Genomic DNA, 21,644 nt, shown 5'->3' with positions numbered 1-21,644 from the left:
CCGAATTTCCCCTCTGAGATGGCCCAAGGTACTGAGTCCTGCTTCAAAACTCTCTCTCTATCATGCCAGTGTCCCCTCTGGGTCCTGAAATCTGTCCCCCATAAAGATAGGAGCACCCCAGAGACCAAGAGAATACATGGCCCTGTCTGCCCCGTAGTATATCTGAGCAGAGGGCTGAGGGCCTGGGTTAGTGGGGAGTCAGAGTGGAACTAGGTGAAGACTCATAACAACAGTGGCAACAATTACAACTCTCCATCTGATAGCAACTTCTGGCTTATCGCCACATTCTCACTGCACTCTGATTGCAGCTTTGAGAGGTGGACAGAGAAGAGAGTATCTCAAAGATGGGGAAGCTGAGGTTCAGAGAGGCATGTCCCAGGTCAGTGGAGTTGCTGGGTCCTTTGGTTCAGCATCTCCTATGAGACCAGCAGTTGGTCAACTGTTTCTGTGTGCCCCTGGGGACAACTGTGTGCTCCGAAGCTCACCTTCTGGCATTCGATCAATGTCCACATAAAGGCGCAACATGAGGCTGCCCAGCCCATAGGACATGCCTGGCCCCATCATGGTCACTGCAAACAGGATACCTGCAACAGGAAACCTGGGTTAGTGCCTTCTAGCCCGGCTTCCCTCCACAGGTCAGGGCCTGCTCAGCCTCCACTGGGCAGGAGCAGCCCATCTCCCCTGCTCAGGCCTTGGAAAGCTCTCCAGGGCTCCTCTGGGCCTCTAGTGGCCACAGAGGGCATAAGGCAGGGATTCGTACTTAGCCCGACCTGAGCCCGCCCTCCCTGAGAGCCTGAGCGGTGGGACAGATTCTCACCGAGGTAGAGGGGCGAGTTGCTATTGTGGGCAAAGTCATCGATGTAGGAGATGCCAAAGGGCTGAATGGGCACCCCGCCCACGCCGAGCAGGGTCTGGGCAGTGAACATGATCCCCACCACAGCTAGGTGCCGAACCTCTGTGTAGCTAGAGCAGCTGCTGTTGGACGAGGCTGAAGCTGGGGCCTTGGTGCTGAGCAGGCACAGGGAAGCCTTGAAGTCTTGTGGCATGTCTGCTAAGAGAGGATAAAAGTGTTAAGACAATAGCTAAGACTTATATAGCACTTACTGATGGGAGGTACTCTTCTGAATCTCTCTGAGCCCCACAACAAAGCCAGGGATGGGTACTCTCATTACTCCCATTTTGCAGGTGAGAAAACTGATGCTCAGGCAGCAACTAACAAGGAGTGGAGCCAGGATTGGAACCCGGGCAGTCCAGTTCTGAGTCCATGCTCTTAAATCACCCTATGCCACTTCTCTGAGCAGGGGTATGTGGAAGTGCCACGGCAACAGTGGATCTTGAGTGAGGGTGGGGTAGGATCGCTGAAAGAGGCGGTTTGAACTGGGCGGAAAAGAACGAACAAGATTTTCCAGAAAGGGAAGGTGGTGGCCAGGGGTGGGGTCTAGAAAGAGGCCACAGCACATGTAAAACCAAGGTTTTGCGAAGTTCAGCATGGCTGGCTCACAGAGTGTAAGGGTCAAGGCCAGGGCTGAAGGCGGGGCCCGACAAGGGAGGGGCGCTGGGTCTGGGCTGTGGAGAGCACTGGAGCCCTTAGGCCTTCATTCTGGGAAGGGCTCCGTGTCAGCTCGGGACACAGAGGTAGAGTGCAATAAAGGGAAATTTCTTAATTTAGTGCCAGACATTTGTTTCCTGTAGCTCACCAATATTTGGTGAGCAAACTTAAGAAGACCCTCATACTATTATTATCCCAAATGTGTGTATAGAAGTGGCCTCCTCTCTGTGGCTGGCCAAGTTCTTTCTGGGAGCTGGGTCTCTGAGCCATGTGCACCCAGCCCAGAGAGCCACTCTCTAGGGCTGGAAAAAGCCATGTGAAGCAAGCTCAAGGACTTTCACCCTCAACCAGGTTGCCTGGGTTGAAGGACGGGTGAGACTTTGGCAGAGGATCTCAGCCCCTCTGGCCTCGGTTTCCTCATCTATTGAACAAGCCTCCTAGAATGGAACTTCTACAGAAATATGGAACTTACAAGTAGAAAAATTCAGTGGTCAGAGCAGAGGCTCTAGGGCCAGGCTAGCAGGGGATGTCTTCTAGCTGTGGGCCTTGAGGAAGAACCTCCCTCTCTGAGACTCAGTTTCCTCACTTATGAAATAGGATAATGATAACACCTGCTCAAAGGGTTGTAAGCATTTGGAGTGGTGAGTGATGCCTGTGCACAGTGCTTACTAGATATGAAAATGATTATAGGGATCTGTCTTTTTTCCAGCCCTGAGTCCCCAGCAGAGGGCCTGGCACATAAATATTAATGTGCTGGATGCTAAGTTGCCTCAGTCATGTCTGACTCTTGCACCCCCATGGACTATAGCCATCTAGGCTCCTCTGTCCATGGTGGTTTTCCAGGCAAGAATATCGGAGTGGGTTGCCATTTCCTCCTCCAGGGGATCTTCCCGACCCAGAGATTGTACCTGGGTCTCTTAAGTCTCCTGTATTGGCAGGTGGATTCTTACCAATCAGCACCACCGGGGAAGCCCAAGTATATCTTTTGAAGGCTGTGTGTGTGTGTGTTAGTCCCTTAGTCGTGTCTGACTCTTTGTGACCCCATGGACTGTCGGCTGCCAGGCTCCTCTGTCCATGGAATTCTCCAGGCAAGAATACTGGAGTGGGTTGCCATTTGCTTCTCCATAGGATCTTCCCAACCCAGGAATCAAACCTGGGTCTCCTGCATTGCAGGCAGTTTCTTTACCATCTGAGCCACCTTAATGATAATTAATTAATTAATGATGAGGAATGAGTGAATGAAATAGCCTTGTATGTCAGTTTAGGGTGGGTACTTAGAAGTCACCAAGTCCAGTTCACGCATTGGACAGATGTGGAGACTGAGGCTCAGACAGGAGAAGAAGTTTGCCTGGGGTTCCATAAAGAGCAGAAGGGTGTTGTATGGTGGTGAGGATGAAGAATGTGTGTGACCCGACCCTGCACAGGAAAAGCTCTGTTAAAGTGAAAATTCTGGATGGGGAAATATGAGTAAGTGAAAGAAGAGAGTGAAAAAGTTGGCTTAAAGCTCAACACTCAGAAAACTAAGATCATGGCATCCGGTCCCATCACTTCATGGCGAATGGATGGGGAAACAGTGGAAACACTGGCTGACTTTATTTTTCTGGGCTCCAAAATCACTGCAGATGGTGATTGCAGCCATGAAATTAAAAGACGCTTGCTCCTTGGAAGGAAAGTTATGACCAACCTAGACAGCATATTAAAAAGCAGAGACATTACTTTGTCAACAAAGGTCCGTCTAGTCAAGGCTATGGTTTCTCCAGTAGTCATGTATGGATGTGAGAGTTGGACTATAAAGAAAGCTGAGCGCTGAAGAATTGATGCTTTTGAACTGTGGTGTTGGAGAAGACTCTTGAGAGTCCCTTGGACTGCAAGGAGATCCAACCAGTCCATCCTAGAGGAGATCAGTCCTGGGTGTTCATTGGAAGGACTGATGCTGAAGCTGAAACTCCAATACTTTGGCCACCTGATGCAGAGAGCTGACTCATTTGAAAAGACCCTGATGCTGGGAAAGATTGAGGGCAGGAGGACAAGGGGACGACAGAGGATGAGATGGTTGGATGGCATCACCGACACAATGGACATGGGTTTGGGTGGTCTCCGGGAGTTGGTGATGGACAGGGAGGCCTGGCATGCTGCGATTCATGGGGTCACAAAGCGTTGGACATGACTGAGCGACAGAACTGAACTGAACTGATAATTTTTGACATCTGAGTCAGACCTCTTGACAGTTCTTTGCTCAGGCCTAGGTAACCACATTGCTTTCTTCTGGGACTTCCCCCACTTCCCAGCCATTGCCTGAGCAGCTGCTTCTACCTTCTTTCTACATCATAGTCATACACCACCTCCTCCAGCTCACTCCAGCCTCCAGGGTCCATCCCCTACTCAGGTCTCTACCGGCTCCCCCTGGCTGTCCTGTGCTGGACTCTGGTCTGCAGCAGAGCTGGCCATGTTCACACCAACCCACGCTCCCTCAGAGCTTCTTAGGGCTGATTGTATCTGCTTTTTCCATTCCTGGGCCTGGCACAGAGTAGGAGCTCTGGGGTCTGAGCTGATGGGAGGACAAGGGAGAAAGGATGCTTTCTGACAGCTCTCCTCCCCTGGGAAGCCTTCCATGATGCCAGGATGGGCTGTGGGCTCCTTCCCTGGGCTTCTTCTGCCCAGTTCTTCCTTCCTCACGCAGCTGGTACACTGGGTGGGGGGAGGGGAGGTATTGTTTGTTTCTGTTTTCTCTACCAGACTGGGAGCTCCCAGAGGGCAAGGACTGAGTCCCTCAAGAGGGTCCAGCACAAAGTAGGAAGCACTAATGTTTTCTTGGGTGGACCACCAGATAGATAGATGGGTGGAGAGGGTAGAAGGGGTAATGGAGGGGAGGATAAGTAGGTGGATGGATAGGTAGATGGGTGGATGAATAGATGGGTAGATATGTAGGTGGATGGGTGGATGGGTAGGTGGGTAGGTAGATGGATGAACTGATGAGTAGATGGGTATGTACATGGATGGGTAGATGGATAGGATGGGTAGGTGGATGGATGGGTAGATGAGTGAATGGGTGGAGAGATGGAAGGGACAGGGAAGGCTGCTTGAGTCCTTCTCCAAGGGACAGGCATCCATATATCAAGTTGACTCTCAACAAAATCCCACTGGGCTAAACAGTCCTGTTTCACTATTCCTGTCTAAAATTCTTTCATGTTTTTGTTTGTTCTTTCACTCATTCATTCTTTCATCAATGCTTTGACTTTTTGTGTAAATTAAATGCATCAGTACACATTAAGTGCTTAGAACAGTGGTACCTAGTAAGTGGTGTGTAATACTGTTAGTATTATTCCACAAATATTTCTTGAGGACCCACACAGGCCAGGGCCTAAATCCACCTCCATCTCAAAAAAAAAAAGGCAGAAAAAAAAGCAGCAACATACAAGCAGGCCCTCACCAAGAGAAACCCAGAGGGCCTCACCTTTCTGCCCCAGGACTACCCCCCTAACATCACTGGCCAGGGCTGCCAGAAGGACTCATCCGGGCTGAAGCTGAAGGAGGCAGTGGGGTGGGGTGTGGGGGACTAGTAGGTGTTCTAGGAAGCTGGGCCCATCTTGACCGCTGGAAGCCTGGGGGTGGACCCTGGGTACAGTAATGTGGCAACTCATGTCCACCCTTAGCCCAGCCCCTCCTGTTCTTACCAGGGCTGGTGTGGTCGTAGCGGTACGGCTCTGAGATGAAGTGCGGGACAGTCATGAGTACGCCCGCCAGGGTCACAAGGATGGCTCCACACCCGATCAGACGGGGCCGATGTACCCGGCTGCCGAAATAGCTCACGAACACAATCAGGGCTGTGTTCCCCACCTGCAAAGGGATGAGAGGACCCATGAAAGTAGAGCAGAGGGCCATCCTTTTCTCAATCGCCAATCTCAGTGTTCCCTTCTGCAGAATGGTTGAATAAGAATTATTCGGGTCCCTGTTAAAAAACACAGATTCTGGGTCCTCCTAGGATGTATTCTACTTACTGCTCCAATAGAGGAGAGAAATAAGAGCAGCATGGACAGGGCTAGAAGTTCAATTTCATTCTAGAATGTGGGTTGGTCCCATGTTAAAACATGGGGTAGTAGGACAGTCAAGGACAGGGATTTGAGCTTCCGGGACATCATGAATGAGAAATAAATGAAGCCTGGGTTTCCCAGGTGGCGCTGTAGAATAGAATCTGCCTACCAATGCAGGAGACATGGAGACCCTGGTTCGATTCCCTAGATCAAGAAGATCCCTTAAAAGAGAAAATGGCAACCCACTCCAGTATTCTTGCCTGGAAAGTTCCATGGACAGAGTTGCCTGGCCGGCTACAGTACAAAGAGTTGGACACGACTGAGCGACTAAGCGCAAAAAAAGTCTAAAGCCACAGGACTAAGGCTGGTATTTCAAGCCTTAGAATTAAAATCCTTGGATGTGGGTGCTGGAGGGGCACCACAACCTCTGGCATCCACCCAGAGGAGCTTGTCCAGTCCTCGTGGCTGGGTGTGGAGAGCTGGCAGGGCAGGGCAGGCTCTGCTGTCAGAAGCTGGGGTGTGTGTGCTCCCCTCTGCCGCTTCCTGGTTGTGACTGTGGGTGGGGTACTTACCTGTGAACCCCAGTTCTTTGCTGATGGAGTGGGGCAGTATCAGCAGAAGGGCCTTGGGGGAACTGATCCTGGGAGGGACAGCCACTCTCCATTTTTTAGATGGGACATTGAGACCTAGAGTCAGGGAGTGACTTGTCCGAGGTCCCACAACTGCATAATGACAGTAATGACATTCTTTTCCCATCTCTGATATCTGGGAGTGGGGTGATAAGGAGAGTCTGGGGACTGAGTGGAGACTATGGGCCTTGGGTTGGGAGGAATGTGACATACCACCCAAGGGGGAGACAATTTCAAAGAAATCTTGAGGGCTGGGGAGAGAGTGTTCTCTGGACAACAGCCTTCTCCGAGGCAGAAAACATCAGGTGGGGGAGGGGTTGCGCACAGCTGGACTCTGATCTCCAAATCCACCCAGAGGAGCTTGTCCAGTCCTCGTGGCAGGGCTGTCAACCCAGAGGCAGAGGCCTGTGGATCCTGCGGCAACTCCATGCCCTAATATCATCCCCTCCCTTCTCTACCCTAAGGTCCCAAAGTTTTGCCTTTGATCTCATTTAAACCTCTCTCCCTACTGTTGAGTTGGCTTCCTCTGATTCCTTCCTGGGCCAGACAATTGTCAGGTGCCTGAAAAGGTGAAGGAACCAAAAAGAGAATGGTGGGGAGGTGAGGGTAATGGGGACACTGCCTAGCTCTAAAATCCTCCCTGAACCCCAGCAGAAGCCCCCCCACCCACCCACTGCCACCAAGGGTGGGATCGGAAGGATCTGTGATGGGGTTACACGTGGCACTGGGGTAAGGGTTTCCATTAGGACCATGAGGGAGGGGAGAGGAGGTGAGAATCTCCCTCAATTCCCCACCGCCTCCCCCTCACCGTGGCTGTGCTGCCAGGGCCAGTACCTCATTGAAGGCGGCCAGCAGCCCTGAGGTCTGACTGGAGAGGCCGAAGCGCTTCTCCACCGTGGAAATGGAGCTCTTGAGGTAGCCGGACATCATGAGCTGTGCCAGCTGCAGCAGGCTGTGGCACAGGACGAAGAACTGGCGGAGGGGCCGCAGGTGGAGACAGTCATGGGGGAGGATGCAGAGAGACAGGGACAGAGAAAGGGAGGCCGCAAGATGGAGAAACAGAGTCAGAGGAGACAGACATACAGGAGGAGCCGGAGGAGAGAGAGGAAGGGAGGCAGAGTCCGGGGCAAGAGGAGAGACAGTGTTATTGGGGTAGCGCATGGATTCTCACAGCCCTAAAAAATAGGAAAGCTGTCCTGGGTACCCCGGGGGTCTGGGGGACACTTGAAATTCACAGGACTGAGAGTAGGGTCTTCATGGGGCCAAGGATGGTGGGAGCCCCTCTGTCCCCAGAGGTCTCCCAGGCTGGACTAGAAGCCCTCCTGTCCCCAGGAAGCTCCCCAGATCTCACCTTGCCCCACCCCACCCAGTCCTCGCCTGAACTTCCCTGGGAGACCACCTGCACACAGCAAACCCCCAAGCTACACTCTCACCTCACTCAGCCCCACACAAACATGCCGCTTGCCTGCAGCCCTCCTGAAAACCTGGTCAAATTCCTAAGAGAAAAACTTGTCTCAAAGGATTAAAAATAGTGTGTTTATGCTGGAGCTTAAAAAATAGAATGTTCTGAGTTTTGGTTTCCTCATCTGTTTAACAAGGATGACACCCCTGCTTCCCCAGGTTACTGTGAGAGCTAAATAAGACTGTGTGGAGTGGCCCCTGGCACAGGGCCTGGCACCGTGCAGGTGCTGGTACAGATTTGGTTGTTTAGGGCTGCCCTTGGTTGAGCCAGCGCTCCCAGTATTCACACAGGTTCAGGATCCCCTGGGGGTCCTTCTCTTTCCCCCTAGAAAAACTGGCGCCAAGAAGACTGGTCCCCCAGTGCCCATAGAAGACCCTCTCTGGAAGGAGAGAACATGTGTCTGAAATTAAGCTAAGTGCTTCTAGAGATCACAGTCACCCATTCTACAGATGAGGAAACTGAGGCTCAGGGAAAGGCAACACCTTGCTTGGCATTTAACGGCCTGTAAGTGGCAGAGCCTGCTCTGCCAGGCTCAGATGATCCTTCTCCTGCCAGGTCCTGAGAGGTACCTTGATGCTGTGGAACACACTTGGCCGCAAATTTTGAGGATTTGGGCTGGCTTTGCCTCCAGGTGTGTCTTCTGTGCCCACCATGGCCTTGGCGTCCTTGTCTGGCACCTGGAGCTCCTCACCAACCGGCCCTGTGGAACAGAAAGCCAGGGGGTGAGAGTGGAGATGTAATCTCAGAGAATGACCCTGACCAGGCAACCCAAGGTGTTTCTCGGGTTGGTGAGAATCTGAGTCAAAGCACCGACAGCCTTCCTGCATCTCAGGAGCTGAAGGAGCCCTTCCTCAGAGGGTATGTGTGTGCTCCATGTGCCTAAGCTGGGCAGATCCCACTGGGACCACCTATTCACCTCTTCATTCCATTCCCAGCGTAAAGCTTCCTTCTAGTGAGAAGCTGCTGCTGCCGTCACACAGCCTTGAGCTGTGGCGCTAGTGTAGAAATGCATAGCATTACCCTCCTGGGGCCTGTATCTGTGAGACGTCCAGTGTTCCTGGAGGCTAACTCTGGGTCAGGGTTTGTCTGGCTTAGTCTAGGATCAGAGGTCTAGGGCCCTGTGTGTGGTCAAGGCTTGGTCCAAAGTCAGGGCATAAAGGGTTTTCCTAGGGGTAGTTTGGAATAGATAGCAATACTTCCACAGGACACTACATGGCATATAATCACAGAACTCACCAGTCCAATGCCCAAATCATGGTCCCATGACCCACGGTAACCATGGTAACCTTGTCAGTCTCCCTCTCACTGCAGCCCTTTCAGAGGCATCTTTCAGGGTTTCCTGAGGTTTAATCTCAGTGAACAGCCTGGAAGCCCAATCTTGGGAGACTCCACCTCTCTGTTTAGAGGAAAACCACCTGTACCTCAGGCAGCCCAGGCTTCTAGGACTTTCCTCCCCTCCTGGGGCCCTGCTTCCTGCGGAAGCCTCTCCATTGTCTCAAATGTCTCTCAACTTGGTAGGAATTTCCCCTCATTCAACAAGCTCCTTATGTAGCCTGAAAGCTGCCCTGAGGCCACTCCTGACTGAGAGAAGGGGTGTGGGCCCTTTCACTACATCTCTAGACTTGGAAGACCAAGTCAGCAAGAGGGATAAGGGAGCCTGCAACCGCCACCAGTGAGGGTTTTGTGCTCCTTACACAAGGTACCTGGGAGCCTAAGGAATTTTTTAAAATTGAGATATAATTCATATGCCATAAAATCTATCCTTTCAGTGGTTTTAGTATATTCAAAAAGTCATGACTATCTAATTAGTAATATAGTATCACCACTGTCTAATTCCAGAATACTTTCACCACCCCAGTAAGAAATGCCATACCCATGAGCAGTCATTCCCCATTCCTCTATCCCTCCAGCTCCTGGCAACCACTGATCTATTTTCTGGCTCTCTGAATTTGCTTATTCTGCATATTTCAAATGCATTCACATAGAGGAGGTCATACATGTGATATTTTGTGACTGGCTTCTTTTACTTAGCATAATATTTCAAGGCTTACCCATGTTGTAGCATGTATCTGTGCTCCATTCCTTTTAATGACTGAAATAATACTCCAGTGTATGTATATATATATAAATACATACAATTACATTTAGTTTATCCATTTATCTGTTGATGGACATTTGGGTTGTTTCAGGTCCAGTGAACATTCATTCATATTCCAACCTTTGTGTAGATACATTTCCTCAGTTCTCTTGAGTATATAGCCAGGAGTTGAATTCCTGATCCATAGGGTAACTCTATTTCACTTTTAGAGGAACTGTCAAACTGTTTTGTAACACTATCTAACACCCATGTGATGGTTCCAATTTCTCCACATTCTCACTAATATTTATTGTCTGTCTCTTTAATTACAGCCATTCTCATGGGTGTGAAATGATATCTCATGTGGTTTTGATTTGTATTTCCCTAATGATTAATGATGTTGAGCATCTTTTCATTGCTTATTGGCCATATCTTTGGAAAAGTATCTATTCAAATAGCTTGAGTAATTTGGCTGAGGAATTGGAAGCATGTGTGGCTGGGGAGGAGTCCCTTTGGTGGGTATGAAAACTCAGAGAAAAAAAAAAAAAAGAAAACTCAGAGGAAACAAGGAGATACTGAAGTAAAAGTGACACTTTACAGGGAAGAGATGAGAGATTGGCCTAGGTGAGGGAAGTGGATGCAGTGTTCCGTGGACATCACTTTGAAGAAGAAGGGAAAGTAAGGGGATTCCAAGCAAACTCAACCAGAGGAGATTGACAGGACAATTTCTGAACTTCAGTTCTTCTCACAAGTAGAGCCCAGTCACCCATAATAACATAAATACCGTGCTACATGCTTTCCGTGTATGTAAAGGCTTGCATGCACGTTCTGTGAATTGGCCAAAAAGTTGGTTCGGGTTCATCCATTCATGAACAAGTCCGAATGAACTTTTTGGCCAACATGGTAAGTGCTCCTGAAGCCTCTCCACAGCTCCATGCCTTTGGTGCATTCATGAGCTCTGTGCTTCTGATGGGGACACCGAGGTTCACAGGTAACTAGCTCTGCTAGCTCACACTGAGAACTCAAGCCCAGGTGTTAACCTCATGCTGCTCTGTACTACTTGCACAGATTTAATGAGGGGTAGAAGCACAACATTCTTCTCTGTCTTGGCCCAGCTTGTCCTAGCCAGGCCACCTGGAAGGCTGCAGCAGTGCCTGCTTCTCAAGGGGCAGGCCAATCAGATGATGGGGTGGGAGCTGAGGTTGGGAGGGCAGAAGTCACTGATGTGGATCCCCAGCTCTGAAAGAAGCCCAGGGCATGGGTGAGAGAGGGGACAAAAGGTCAGTGGACCAGCTCAGAACTTTCCACCCTCCTGTGACAGTCTGTAGTATGAGCCTCTGGGGGGAGAAGGGGAAGCCCTGGCCCTGTACCCCTGCGTTCTGAGAGCAGCTGCCAGTCAGTGTGTTGAGTGGCCAGTGACCAGGGCTGGTCAGACTGGCTGTCAGTCCCCTTTGAGCCCTTCCTGTGGGCTGGAGTCCTCTATAGAGGGGCTGGCAGCAGAGAGTCCAACTCCCCGATAAAGGGTAGAGCGTCCCCTGGCAGGAAAGTCCTGAGTCCAGGGTCCACCTCACCTGCTGTCTCGGAGGTCCTTACCATCTTTTGATGGTTTTTTCAAGGGCCAGCTCTGCAGGAGAGAGGGCAGCTGAGGGAGTGCACCTGAGCTGAGCCTGGGGGCCCTGTAGGAATGAGGGGACAGGCAGGCAGCCAGGCCCCAGGAGAAAATTACAGCTTCTTCCTCTCCCAATGGGGCAGCCAGGTTTGGGGGCCCCAGGTAGGCCAGGTGGTTCCAAGGGCTAGCCTCCTATAGCCCCAGAACTGGCAGGCAAGGGATCTGTGTGCCTGTCGGTGGGTCACATGGCTGGCCATGCACACAGGCACACTCGTGTCTGTCATCTGGTAAGTCATTGGTCTACTAGTCCACTGTCCTTTAGGAGGCTTGTCTGTTCAGGTGTGTCAGTTGGTCACTCACGGTCCTGCAGTTGCTCAGAAAGTCAGCAGAAAGTTGCCCTGAAAGTCTGTCAACCAGAGACCTTCAGTTCAGTCAGACTCTTCAGATGTCTACAAGGCAGAGTGTCCTGGCCACAGCCAAACCCCCTCCAGGGCCAGGAATTTGAGTCTGGGAGATGAGTGCCAGAGATTCAGAGAGCAGCCTGACAGGAAGGGCTGCTTTTCTCTGCCTGTTCTGTTTTCTTTAAAGACTCAGGGATCTGCCTCCTCCAGCCACCTCCCAGCTATAAATAGCAAATCTCAGGCAGATATGGGACTGAGTGTAGGTTTCAAGGGGCTTCCCAGGTGGTGCTAGTGATAAAGAACCCGCCTGCCAGTGCAGGAGATATAAGAGGAGTGCGTTCGATCCCTGGGTTGGGAAGATCCCCTGGAGAAAGGCGTGGCAAACCCCCTCCAATATTCTTGCCTGGAGAATCCCATGGACAGAGAAGCCTGATGGGCTACAGTCCACAGGGATCACAAAGCGTTGGACTCGAATGAAGCGACTTAGCACGCACACACACAAAGGCTGCAAAGTCCCCAGACCTGGGTCTGAACCCCAGCCCAGCCACTGGTCCTCTGTGGAGCATAGACGTGCCCCTGATTAGCTTGTCTCCTCTGTAAAGTGAGGATACAGCCTCTACTCAGGGAGGTAAGGCATCTTGGGTGCCTGGCTCAGACCTGACACACCATAGGCCCCCTGAGGGCCAATCTTCCCCTCTCCTGAAACCTTCAAGCACCTCTGAGGCTACAGGCCCAACTGAACCCTTCCACACACAGCTGGCTCCTCCACGTGAACCTCTTCCTCTGACAGTGCCACCATCATCCATCTCTGGATTATCTCTCTCCCTCCCATTCAAGCCCCAGTCAACCACAAGACCCAAGGACCTGGGTTCCTTCCCACCGTGCACACTCATAGCCATGCAGACAGTTGCACAGGTTTCTATCCTCCAGCTGGGATCCTCATCCTCAACGCAGGGATGGCAACCCCTACTTCCCACTGCTGAGAGCGCCTACTGAGAACCTGAACCTTCCCTCCACATTCAGCGAGGACCCTAAAAGCCCCGAACGACACCTTACCAATGACATTAACTTGACTTTGCTACTCCACTGTCTTCATTAGCAATTTTCTTCTTACTTTTCTTAGACTGAGCAGCCCCAGAAAATTGCTTGATTTTTCATTACAGAAACTTCCAGAAAGACGGAGCAACTGTTCAAGAAAAACTGTCAGCAGGGTGTGCACCTCTGATTCTTTGAACCTCTACCCGCGAAATCCTCACCTTGATGTTTCTGCCAACAAACCCTGGACTGTTGTATCATGATTCTTGCTCAATGCTATTGATCCTTCCTCCCCATTCTGAGACACTGCCAAACTTCAAGAGGTGTGTTGGCCCTTATCTTGGTAAATAACAGACTTTATCTTATCAACAGGTTGTGTCACTAACCTACGGGAGCCAGCGCACATAGATGCTCAGTGAGCATTGTTTTCTTCGCTGTCAGGTATAAACACTCTGCCTGCCTCCATAATTGCTTTGGGACAGCAAGAGCATTGCTGCATCTAGAACCTGGGAACCAGGAGAAACTTCCACCCGGAAGGGCCAAGGAGATAGGGGCAGGAGACCCAGCTCTCTGGCTCACGGTCACCCCCTGATGGAAGAGGCTCACTGTCTCCCCTTGAGGCTACCCTATGTGCTGCGCTGGGCACACTCACCCATCTGCCTAGCAAACCATTGAGGTAGCTGCTGTGACTCTGTGAATGAGGAAACTGAAGCAGAGAGAGGAGAGGGGGCCTGTCCAGGTCCCGGGGCTGGTAAACAGCAAAGCCTAGACTGGAGCTCAGACCTGTTTGACTCTTGGGCCCCTAACAGCAGCCATGAAATGGTGGCTACAAATGATGGCCTTAGAACCTATGAAAAACACTCCCCCTGTAGCCATTTCTGATTCTGGCCTGGCTTCCCTCCAGTGAATTGCCAAAGGTGGTTGTACGGGGACAGTTCTACCAGCTGATTTTTCAGCTTATCAGTTACTTAGTTCATTGGTCAGTTCAAGGCTGGACAGAGAAATGTGGTGAGAAGGACATGGCCCTTAGTCTAGGGGACCTGGGTGCAGTGAAAGCTCGGGACTCGTAAAAAGGCCCAGATTTGAACTTTGAGGAGGGATGAGCTGAGGAATGTCAAGAGAGCCTGAGAGGGTTCTCACATCCTAAGGATGGAGCAGGAGGGCTCGGACCAAGGAGGGACAAGCAAAGGGCACTTCCTCTCCAAAATATTCCAGCCTATCCCTCAGCAGAGAGAGCACGACCTAGGATCACTCAGACCCAGTATGGTCTTGGGCCAGCAGTTAGACCTCTCTGAGCCTCTGCAAAATAGAAATAATGAACCTTGACTCTCAAGCCTGCATGAGGATCACAGAGGAAACATCCTTTGTTAACTCCAGGATGACACACAGTGTCAGTTTTGCCCGCGTTTGCCCCAAACTTACCTGGGAGCTATCTCCAGGCCTGGTCACCAGGCCTCAGAACTTACTGTCCTCCAGGGGGGCACCCATCCTTGGTATTACTCTCTCACCTCCTCCTGGTCCCTGAAGAGACACAGACCCCTCAGGAAGCCTCCCTCTGCTGTCTTCTTGTCTTCCCTCTGTGCTCCGTAATCACCTGCTGCATTCCATGACCTTTTTTTTTTTTCTTCCTGATAATGATCCCTGGTCAGGAAGCTAAATTCTGCATGCCCCCCACTAAGGGTTTGTATGCTGCAACTAAAGATCTCGCATGCTACAATGAAGATCAAAGATTTCCCATGTGCCGCAACTAAGATCCGGCACAGCCAAGAAAATAAACATCGTAAACTCCAAAAACAGAGAAGCCTCTCCCGGAAACCTACCACCACACACACTTTGCCTGGGCTGTCAGAGGAACTGGCAGAGAGATAGTACAGGACAATGGTTACAACACGGAGGGCCTGGACAAAGGCCCTCTGTGCAGCTGTGTGAGCTGTGTGCTGTGAGGTGAACGGTGCCCTCTGCAGTTGTGCGGTGGATGGCAGTCCTGCCTGGAGGCGCATCTGACTCCTAGCCGTTTTTATTTGGCTTGAACAATGCAACAATGCTGGCTCACTGAGTGTTTTTAAGTTAGTTGCCAGCATTTAAAAGTCAGGAAATTTCACACAAAACTCCCAGTTTTTGTTTTTTCTTGAAAGATTAGCAGATCTGGCCACATTGGGCCTATTTTCCCATATGAAAACAGCTGGTCTAAGATGCTGGCCTTTCATGTGGCAATTTGCCCTGTGAGAGCCTCTTTGAGCTCAATTGGCTTGCTCCAGAACCTTTTACACTTGCCCGTGGGCTTCCCTGTCTGTGACCCACAGCACCCCTGGGCCCGCGGAGTGCTGCTGGACAGGAAGCCAGGGCTGGGTGAACCCTTTGAAGGATGAGGCAACAAGACCAGAAAAGGCCATGACTTGCCCAGGGTCACCACGGTGGGTGACACAGCTGGTCTCTGCTGCTTCTAGGAGTAAGAACAAAGGTTCCACACGTGCTGACAGCTCCACAAAACAGGTGGCCACGGTTTTGGAAGCAAGCAGCCTAGGTCCCTGCTGTCAGGGAGCTATGAGGGTCTGTGTGTGTGTATGTGTGGTGACAGGGCAATTCTAACACAGAATCACAGCACGTGCTCACTATGTGACATAAGGAGTTCCAAGACTTTAGAAACATAGTGAAGAGGCTCCAACCTACTTTGGAACGTTCTGGAAGGCTTCCTCAGGGAAGAAACATCAGAGTAAAGGGCAGAAGTATGAAACTGCAAAGAATGCTCAGGAAACAAATAGTCCAGGAAGACAGGAACTCTGGGGTCAAGGTGGGGAGGTGAGGCTGGAGTGGTCAGTCTATGACTGCCCTTGAATGCCAGGCTGGAGGGCTGGGCTTCATCCTGGGCTCAGGGATGAGGTCTAATCTGGCCTCCTATGAAGACCTCCGTGCCATTTGGGGGAGAGTGGAGAGGTCAGGCTGTGGGCCGGGACCAGGGAGAAGGCAGGAGTAAGGAGCAGGGGAGCAGATGGTCGTGGGGCCTGGGCCAGGTAGGGGCTGTAGGGATGCTGAGCAATGAGCTGATGAACCACAGCAGGGAGGTGGGATGGACAGGATTTGCTGGAAAAGCAGGCGGGTGGGGAGTGCAGGAAGCCGAGGAGCCCTGGGGGCAGGGGAGTGGGGAGTGGGGAGAGGTACAGCTTTTGGTCTGGGTGTACTGCCATGGAAGGTGGGATTGTAGGGTAATGGTGAGCTCAGCCTTAAATATATGAGTCTGGGCTGGTAGGGGCGCTCCCAGAGGAAGAGGCCTAGGGGCCCATGGGCTCCAGGAGAGCCCATGAGAGGACATGGGCCAAAGCCAGTCCTCTGGCTCTCCATCTGGAAGGCATGTGTGGAGAGAAGGAAAGAAAAGCCACACATGGGCAAACTTGGCTTGGAAAGTGAGAAGACCCAATGCATACATGACCAGACTGAGGAAGACAGAGCAAAAGGAGGAACCGATGCTGGAACCATGTTCAGATGCCAAGGTTGAGGTGATAGAGCAGTGTCACAAAGGAGTCCGGATGTTTCTGGAACACCTACCAACCTCCAACACTCACACACCCACAGCCTGAGCCTTGGGAGGCAAATATTCACAGCAGCAGACACTGGGCAATCCATCTGTCACAATGATGGCAGGTACCTCCCTCCGAATGTGTTGGGATAGGAGGAGGCTAGCCTCAAGGTCAGCCCCACCTCCAGCCCTTCCTACCTCCTAGATTTCCCTGGGCCTGCTGGCTCCCCCGCCTAGCTCCTGCAGCCCATGCCAGCTCCCTCTCCCTCCACCTCCCCTCCCTCCCCTGGTTCAGTTCCCTCAGCCCTTTCTCTGGGATGACAGGCCCATCTAGGATGTCACCCCCCTGCATCATTTATGTCCCCCTCCTATCTACCTGATAAGCCAGTGGACTATCCCCAGGCAGAGGCTCTCCTTTCCTGGGTCCTGATGGACTATAGCAGGTCCCTGTTGAAACCCTCTGGGTCAGAAGACTTTGAGTTCAAATATTTGTTTGCTACATTGTACCCATGAACTTGGGCAGTTTATTTAGCCTCTCTAAGCCTCAGCTACCCTCTCTGGGCACACAGCATTTTTGGTAGGATTAAAGGAGACCATTCTGCCTGGTACACTGTGGTCCTCAACAATGGTTAACCACCCTTCCACCCCATCAGCAGCATGTGAGTCCAGACGCCTCAGCGTCCTGGAGATCAAGGCCACCCTAGTGAACATTCTTCTGTAACTCCAGTAGATGCCTGCCATTCCCCAAATTCATTCTGTTCTTTTCCACCTCTCTGCCTTCGCACATGTTATACCCTCAGCCTGGCTTCCCAAGGTGTCCTGCCTTCTCAGAAAACCACTTCTCATCTTGCAAGGGCTCAGCTTAAAAACATGATTGTTGAATTGAGCTAAACTGAATGAGGGAGAAGAGAAGGCTGGAGTGTGGGGGTCTGGGGAAGCAGGGGCTGCAGCGCGGGGCTCCAAAGGGCTTCAGTTCCCCATGTGGCCCCACGGGGCTTCTATGCGGTGGGGGCGGGGGGAGGTTAGAATCAAAGACAGTAAGTGGGGTCAGGTCTCAGGCTTTGGACTTGGCTTTCATCTTTGGGAAATTCCTCCTAGCAGGACCCTTGGGTGGTCTGTTGGGAAGACAATAACATGCTGCAGGCCTCCAGCTGTTGCTTTTTTCTGGTGGTTTCCAAGCTGGGTCACAGACCCTGGGCTGGGACTTTCTATTCCCGATTCTGACCCCGACTACCCCATCTAGACCCAAAATGACCCTAAAAATAGAGATGAAGGCACAGAGAAGGGAGGGTGAGCCCTGAGCCTGCAGGGAATCCAGGCCGGCCTTCTTAGACCTAAAACACAGGGCCGGAGGCTCAGAGACACATGGTCATTGGCCCAGGCCACACCCTGTCCACCAACCACGAGTCCTGGCTCATCTCTGTCTGTGCTCACGTTTACTCCCAAGCGCCTCACTGTAGCCCCATCTCACTCCTTATCATGAATCTCCAGTCCTCAACAAGAGTAGGCTTTCAAAGCAGGTTGGAGGAGGGAAGGAATGTCATGGGGGTGGGGGTGGGGGTGGGAGAATGAGGAAGAAAAAAAACAACTTGCGGGCTGCACCTTCCCCAATACCTGACCTCTGCCCAGCCTGTGCGGGGTTCTGGGGCCTCAGGAATGGATCAAGTCAGACCCCATTCCCATGGAACTCCAGGCTGGAGAGGTGGGCCTTGTTCTCCATTACTCCAAACATTAGCACTTAGGGCTCTGGACTGCAGCCCAGGAGGGTTAGCAGGAGCCAAGTTTATCTCTTCTCTACCCCCAGGGTGTGGATGGGTCCAGACTTGCACCCTGGAGATAGCCAAGCCCCTGCCCCATACAAGAGGCCTCTTCCCTCCAGAGACAGAAAGCTGAGCTTCTCAGCAGTGGAAGGGACCAAGTGACCACCTCAGCCAACCCCTACCATCGACTGCACAGATGGAGAAAGTGAATCCCAGAGAGAAACAGACACAGACTGGGGAGTAGATACCTGGCACCCAATTGTGGAGTCTAAGCAAGCTTGCCATGTGTTTTCCAGCTGCCCGAGATCTGGCCCAGAGGGCACGGCCCAGCCTGGGAGGAATAACTCTCCTGCCCCCTCTGCAGTCACTAGCTCCCAGACAACAGCTTGCTTTGTCTGGAGCCAGTGGAGAAGTGCCCAAGGTGGGTGGAGACTCGCCAGTGTGGGGTGTGTGGAGGGAAGAGGAAGCCCCGAAGGCGAGGAGACAGAAGGGAAAGGGATTTGGCATCCGGCTGATCTGGTTCTGGCCCCCCACTCTGCTGCTTGCTTGCAGCAAGCCTCTCCCGGAAACTGGTGACCTTGGATGTGTCACTTACCCTCTGTGAGCATGTGTTTCCTCACATATTAAAACAAGGGTGAGAATGCATTCTCATCAGGCCAGTGAGGCAGAGCTGCAGTGTGAACCTGGCCCTTGCCCTACCTCCTACCCTGGGTTGGCCCACATTTGAACCTAGGACTGGGGAGAACAACAGAAACAACACTGCAAGGAACCTCCCTGCAAAGGGAGGGTCAAACAGCATATGGGAGAGAGGTTACTTCCAACCGGAAGGATCAGTCGGGGAGGCTTCCTGGAAGAGGTGGCATTTGGAAGTGTTAGGAAACAATGCAGATTTTACCATAATGGGATGTGGGCAGGTGCCTTCCTTTGGGTAGAGGCAAAGCTGAGCAAAGGTGCAGAGAAGGGAAAGTGGTTTCTCTGAATCACAAAAATAGGAATGGCCTGGGGAGATCATTTTTCTCAAGCACCTCCCCCACAGACCAGGACGCTCTGCCTGTTACCTAAAAGCACATGGTGAGTTGGTGGTGAGGGTTCACTAAGGGCCATTTCTGACCCTGGTTCCTCTCTCTGCTGTCTGCCCCTGGCTGGGACTGCTGGCCCCTCTCCCTCGGGGGAGCTGGGTGTGGGTCTTTTCCCAGGCTCTTTGTCCTGCCCACAACCCTCAGACCAGAAAGAGGGCATGGGGGAAGCCTGGTCTCAGCTCAGATTAGGGCTCAGGAAGGGAGGCCAGAGGTAGCTTCTGGTGGCTCAGTGGGCAGCTGCTGGGGTCAGCCTGCCTCCCACTGTATGTGTGGGAAGTGGAGGACCAGCTAGAGAACATTCCAGAAACAAGCCCTGCTGGTATCAGAATAACAATTGAGGGACAGGTGCAGTACAGCCAAAGTCTCTAGTTTCTTCCCATTCCCATAGGATCACCAGGATCCCACAGCTTGCCAAGGCTGACTGAGAATTTAGTTTGTTGGTGGCCCATCTCCAAACCAACTCACCTGGATCTGACTTCATTGTCATCTCTCCTGTGAGGCCCTCAGAGGAAGCATCCACCCCCATCCTTCCTTCCACACCATGGGCCCCAAATCGGGGCTGCAACACAGCCACGTCTGCCCGCTCGACCCAGGAAGCCCTCACGTCTCCTCCCTCTGGACGCAAGTCAGGCCTCATCTGAGTGGGTGTGAGGCACACAGACAGCTGCAAGGAGGCCAGAGGTGATCACCACAGGGTGTCCAGCCCGAGGGCCACCCTGTCTGAAGAGCCTTTGTTTCTTCCACCTCCCTCTTCCTGTCCCAGAAACTGGGCATTCCTGTTCCCAGAACCTCTGCCCTCTCCAAACGGTGCTTCCATCACCCTCAGGTCTAAGCATCTCTTCTCGAGGTTTCGAGACACCTTCCTGCCCGCCTGCTCCCCAACCCAATGCCCAAGGTCTCTGCAGGTCTCTCTCTGACTCCGCTTCTCTTCTCAGCTTTCCACAGTCTGCTCTCTCCCGATCTCTGTTGGCAGTTTTCCCTCTCTCTGTCTCCGCTTCTCTTTACTTCTCCGGTCTCTTCCGGAGCCCCTGTCTTCCGCACGCTGCAGCTGACACCTGTTGATCTTTGTCTTCTCCTGCCATCTCAGGCCTCTGTCTCTGTCTTTGTCTGACTCTGAGTGTCTCTGGACTTGCTGGATCTCTGACTATATACTTCTGTCTCTATTTTTGTCTGTTTTGTCTATCTTTGCCTGCTTCAGAGAGGGGATAGGGCATGGGGAGTAACAGGGGGCCTGCCCTTCCACTGCCCTTTCGGTCTCTCTGCCTCAGCAGGGAGGTTAAGCTGGCTGCCCTGTCTCCAGCTGAGTAAACAGCAACCCTTCTTACCTCTCTGGTCCTTCATTCATTCATTCAACACACACTCACTAGGTCTGCCCATATGCCTGGCAGATGTAGGGAACTGGGAGCCCCTACTTCCCCGGCCCCAGCTCACATATGTTAGCTCTACAGCCTCACCCTTCACCCTGGGAACATGGCCCCCAGACTCCCTAGCAATGCCGCTTTCTTACTTTGTCCAGACTTACCTATCCTGGGTGCCATGACTTCTGGAGCGGGGCGGTGAGTTTCAGCCCCTATTCCAATCGCAGGCCTGGATTTTAGCAGGAGAGGCAGTGAGAGCTTATGGGAGCTCCGGGAGACAGCAGCTGGGGAGCCGCAGTGGGGATGCACCACTGTGCAGATTCCAGCCACTGGGTTGACCGATGCTTCTTGGGCCACGCTGGACAGCAGCCCCCTCTTCCAGGTGGGTAAGGAAGTCCTGCTCAGACTTGACCCTGCCCCCCAAGGGTCAATCTCCCTTAGTCACTTGTTCCTACTCTCTGTCTCTTTCTCTGAATTCCTCTGATTTCTGGCTGGGGCAGCCCAGGACCAGAGTTGTGGAGGCTGGGTTTGTTTAGATCCAGCCCCGCTGATGGGAGGAGGCTGCTGACGAGCCTCCCCTCAGCCTGTTCCTTCCCAGCCTCTTGGTGTGGCATTTCCCTTGGATATTTTCTCCTACTAGTGGTGGAGAGATGGGGGGTGGAGGGAATGTGGACGGCCCCTCCCAGCCCTGGGGTCACTCAGTCCTGATTTTCCAGTCTCCTCTCAGCACTCACTCTGAGCCTCCTCCCTCATCAAACTCTTGTCTCAGTTACAGAACTTTTTTCACCCTTCATGAGCCCCATATAAGGCCATTTCTCCCACTGTCCTCCTTCACTGAACCCCTGTCTCCCTCAAGCTCTCCTCCTCTCTCACTGAACCCCTATCTCTTCTCTGAGCTCCACAGATCCAGAGCAAGGAGGGACCCCATCCACTGGGAATCACAGTGGCCAGCCCTTGGGAGGTGGGGAATCATGGCAGCAATTGGGAGGTGGGGAATCATGGCAGCAGCTCCATAAAGTATGGCCATCTCACTAGAGGGTGGGGTTGGAGAGCAGAAGAGCATATAAGAAATTCCCAGAGTTTTCTGGACCGAAGACTGGAGTTGGAGGCCTTGGAGCCAGACAGACCTGAGTCCGATCT

At 52.3% G+C, this 21,644-nt stretch overlaps 1 protein-coding gene across 8 annotated transcripts in view; it reads right to left on the bottom strand.

The window, feature by feature from the left end:
• Positions 1–21,021, bottom strand: part of SLCO2B1 (solute carrier organic anion transporter family member 2B1) — a 51,769-nt gene extending 30,748 nt beyond the window's left edge. The window contains exons 1-6 of one of the 8 annotated variants that reach the window (XM_043907274.1): positions 20,669–21,021; positions 8,241–8,371; positions 7,044–7,181; positions 5,224–5,386; positions 818–1,051; positions 486–584 (exon numbers count right to left, since the gene is read on the bottom strand). In XM_043907274.1, the coding sequence (XP_043763209.1) occupies positions 486–584; positions 818–1,051; positions 5,224–5,386; positions 7,044–7,181; positions 8,241–8,371; positions 20,669–20,684 (781 nt within the window). In that variant the 5' untranslated portion in view covers positions 20,685–21,021. Of the gene's footprint in view, positions 1–485; positions 585–817; positions 1,052–5,223; positions 5,387–7,043; positions 7,182–8,240; positions 8,372–12,814; positions 12,997–14,215; positions 14,289–18,315; positions 18,431–19,611; positions 19,643–20,668 lie in introns of those variants that run through there. The other 7 variants (XM_043907281.1, XM_043907260.1, XM_043907238.1 and 4 more) reach the window with 7 other exon arrangements.
• Between the last annotated feature and the right edge of the window lie 623 nt (positions 21,022–21,644).

Source organism: Cervus elaphus, chromosome 1 (assembly GCF_910594005.1).
Source record: "Cervus elaphus chromosome 1, mCerEla1.1, whole genome shotgun sequence".
Classification (NCBI taxonomy): Eukaryota; Metazoa; Chordata; class Mammalia; order Artiodactyla; family Cervidae; genus Cervus; species Cervus elaphus.
The sequence above is the reverse complement of the archived record's forward strand: the minus strand, read 5'-3'. Positions and strand labels throughout refer to the sequence as shown.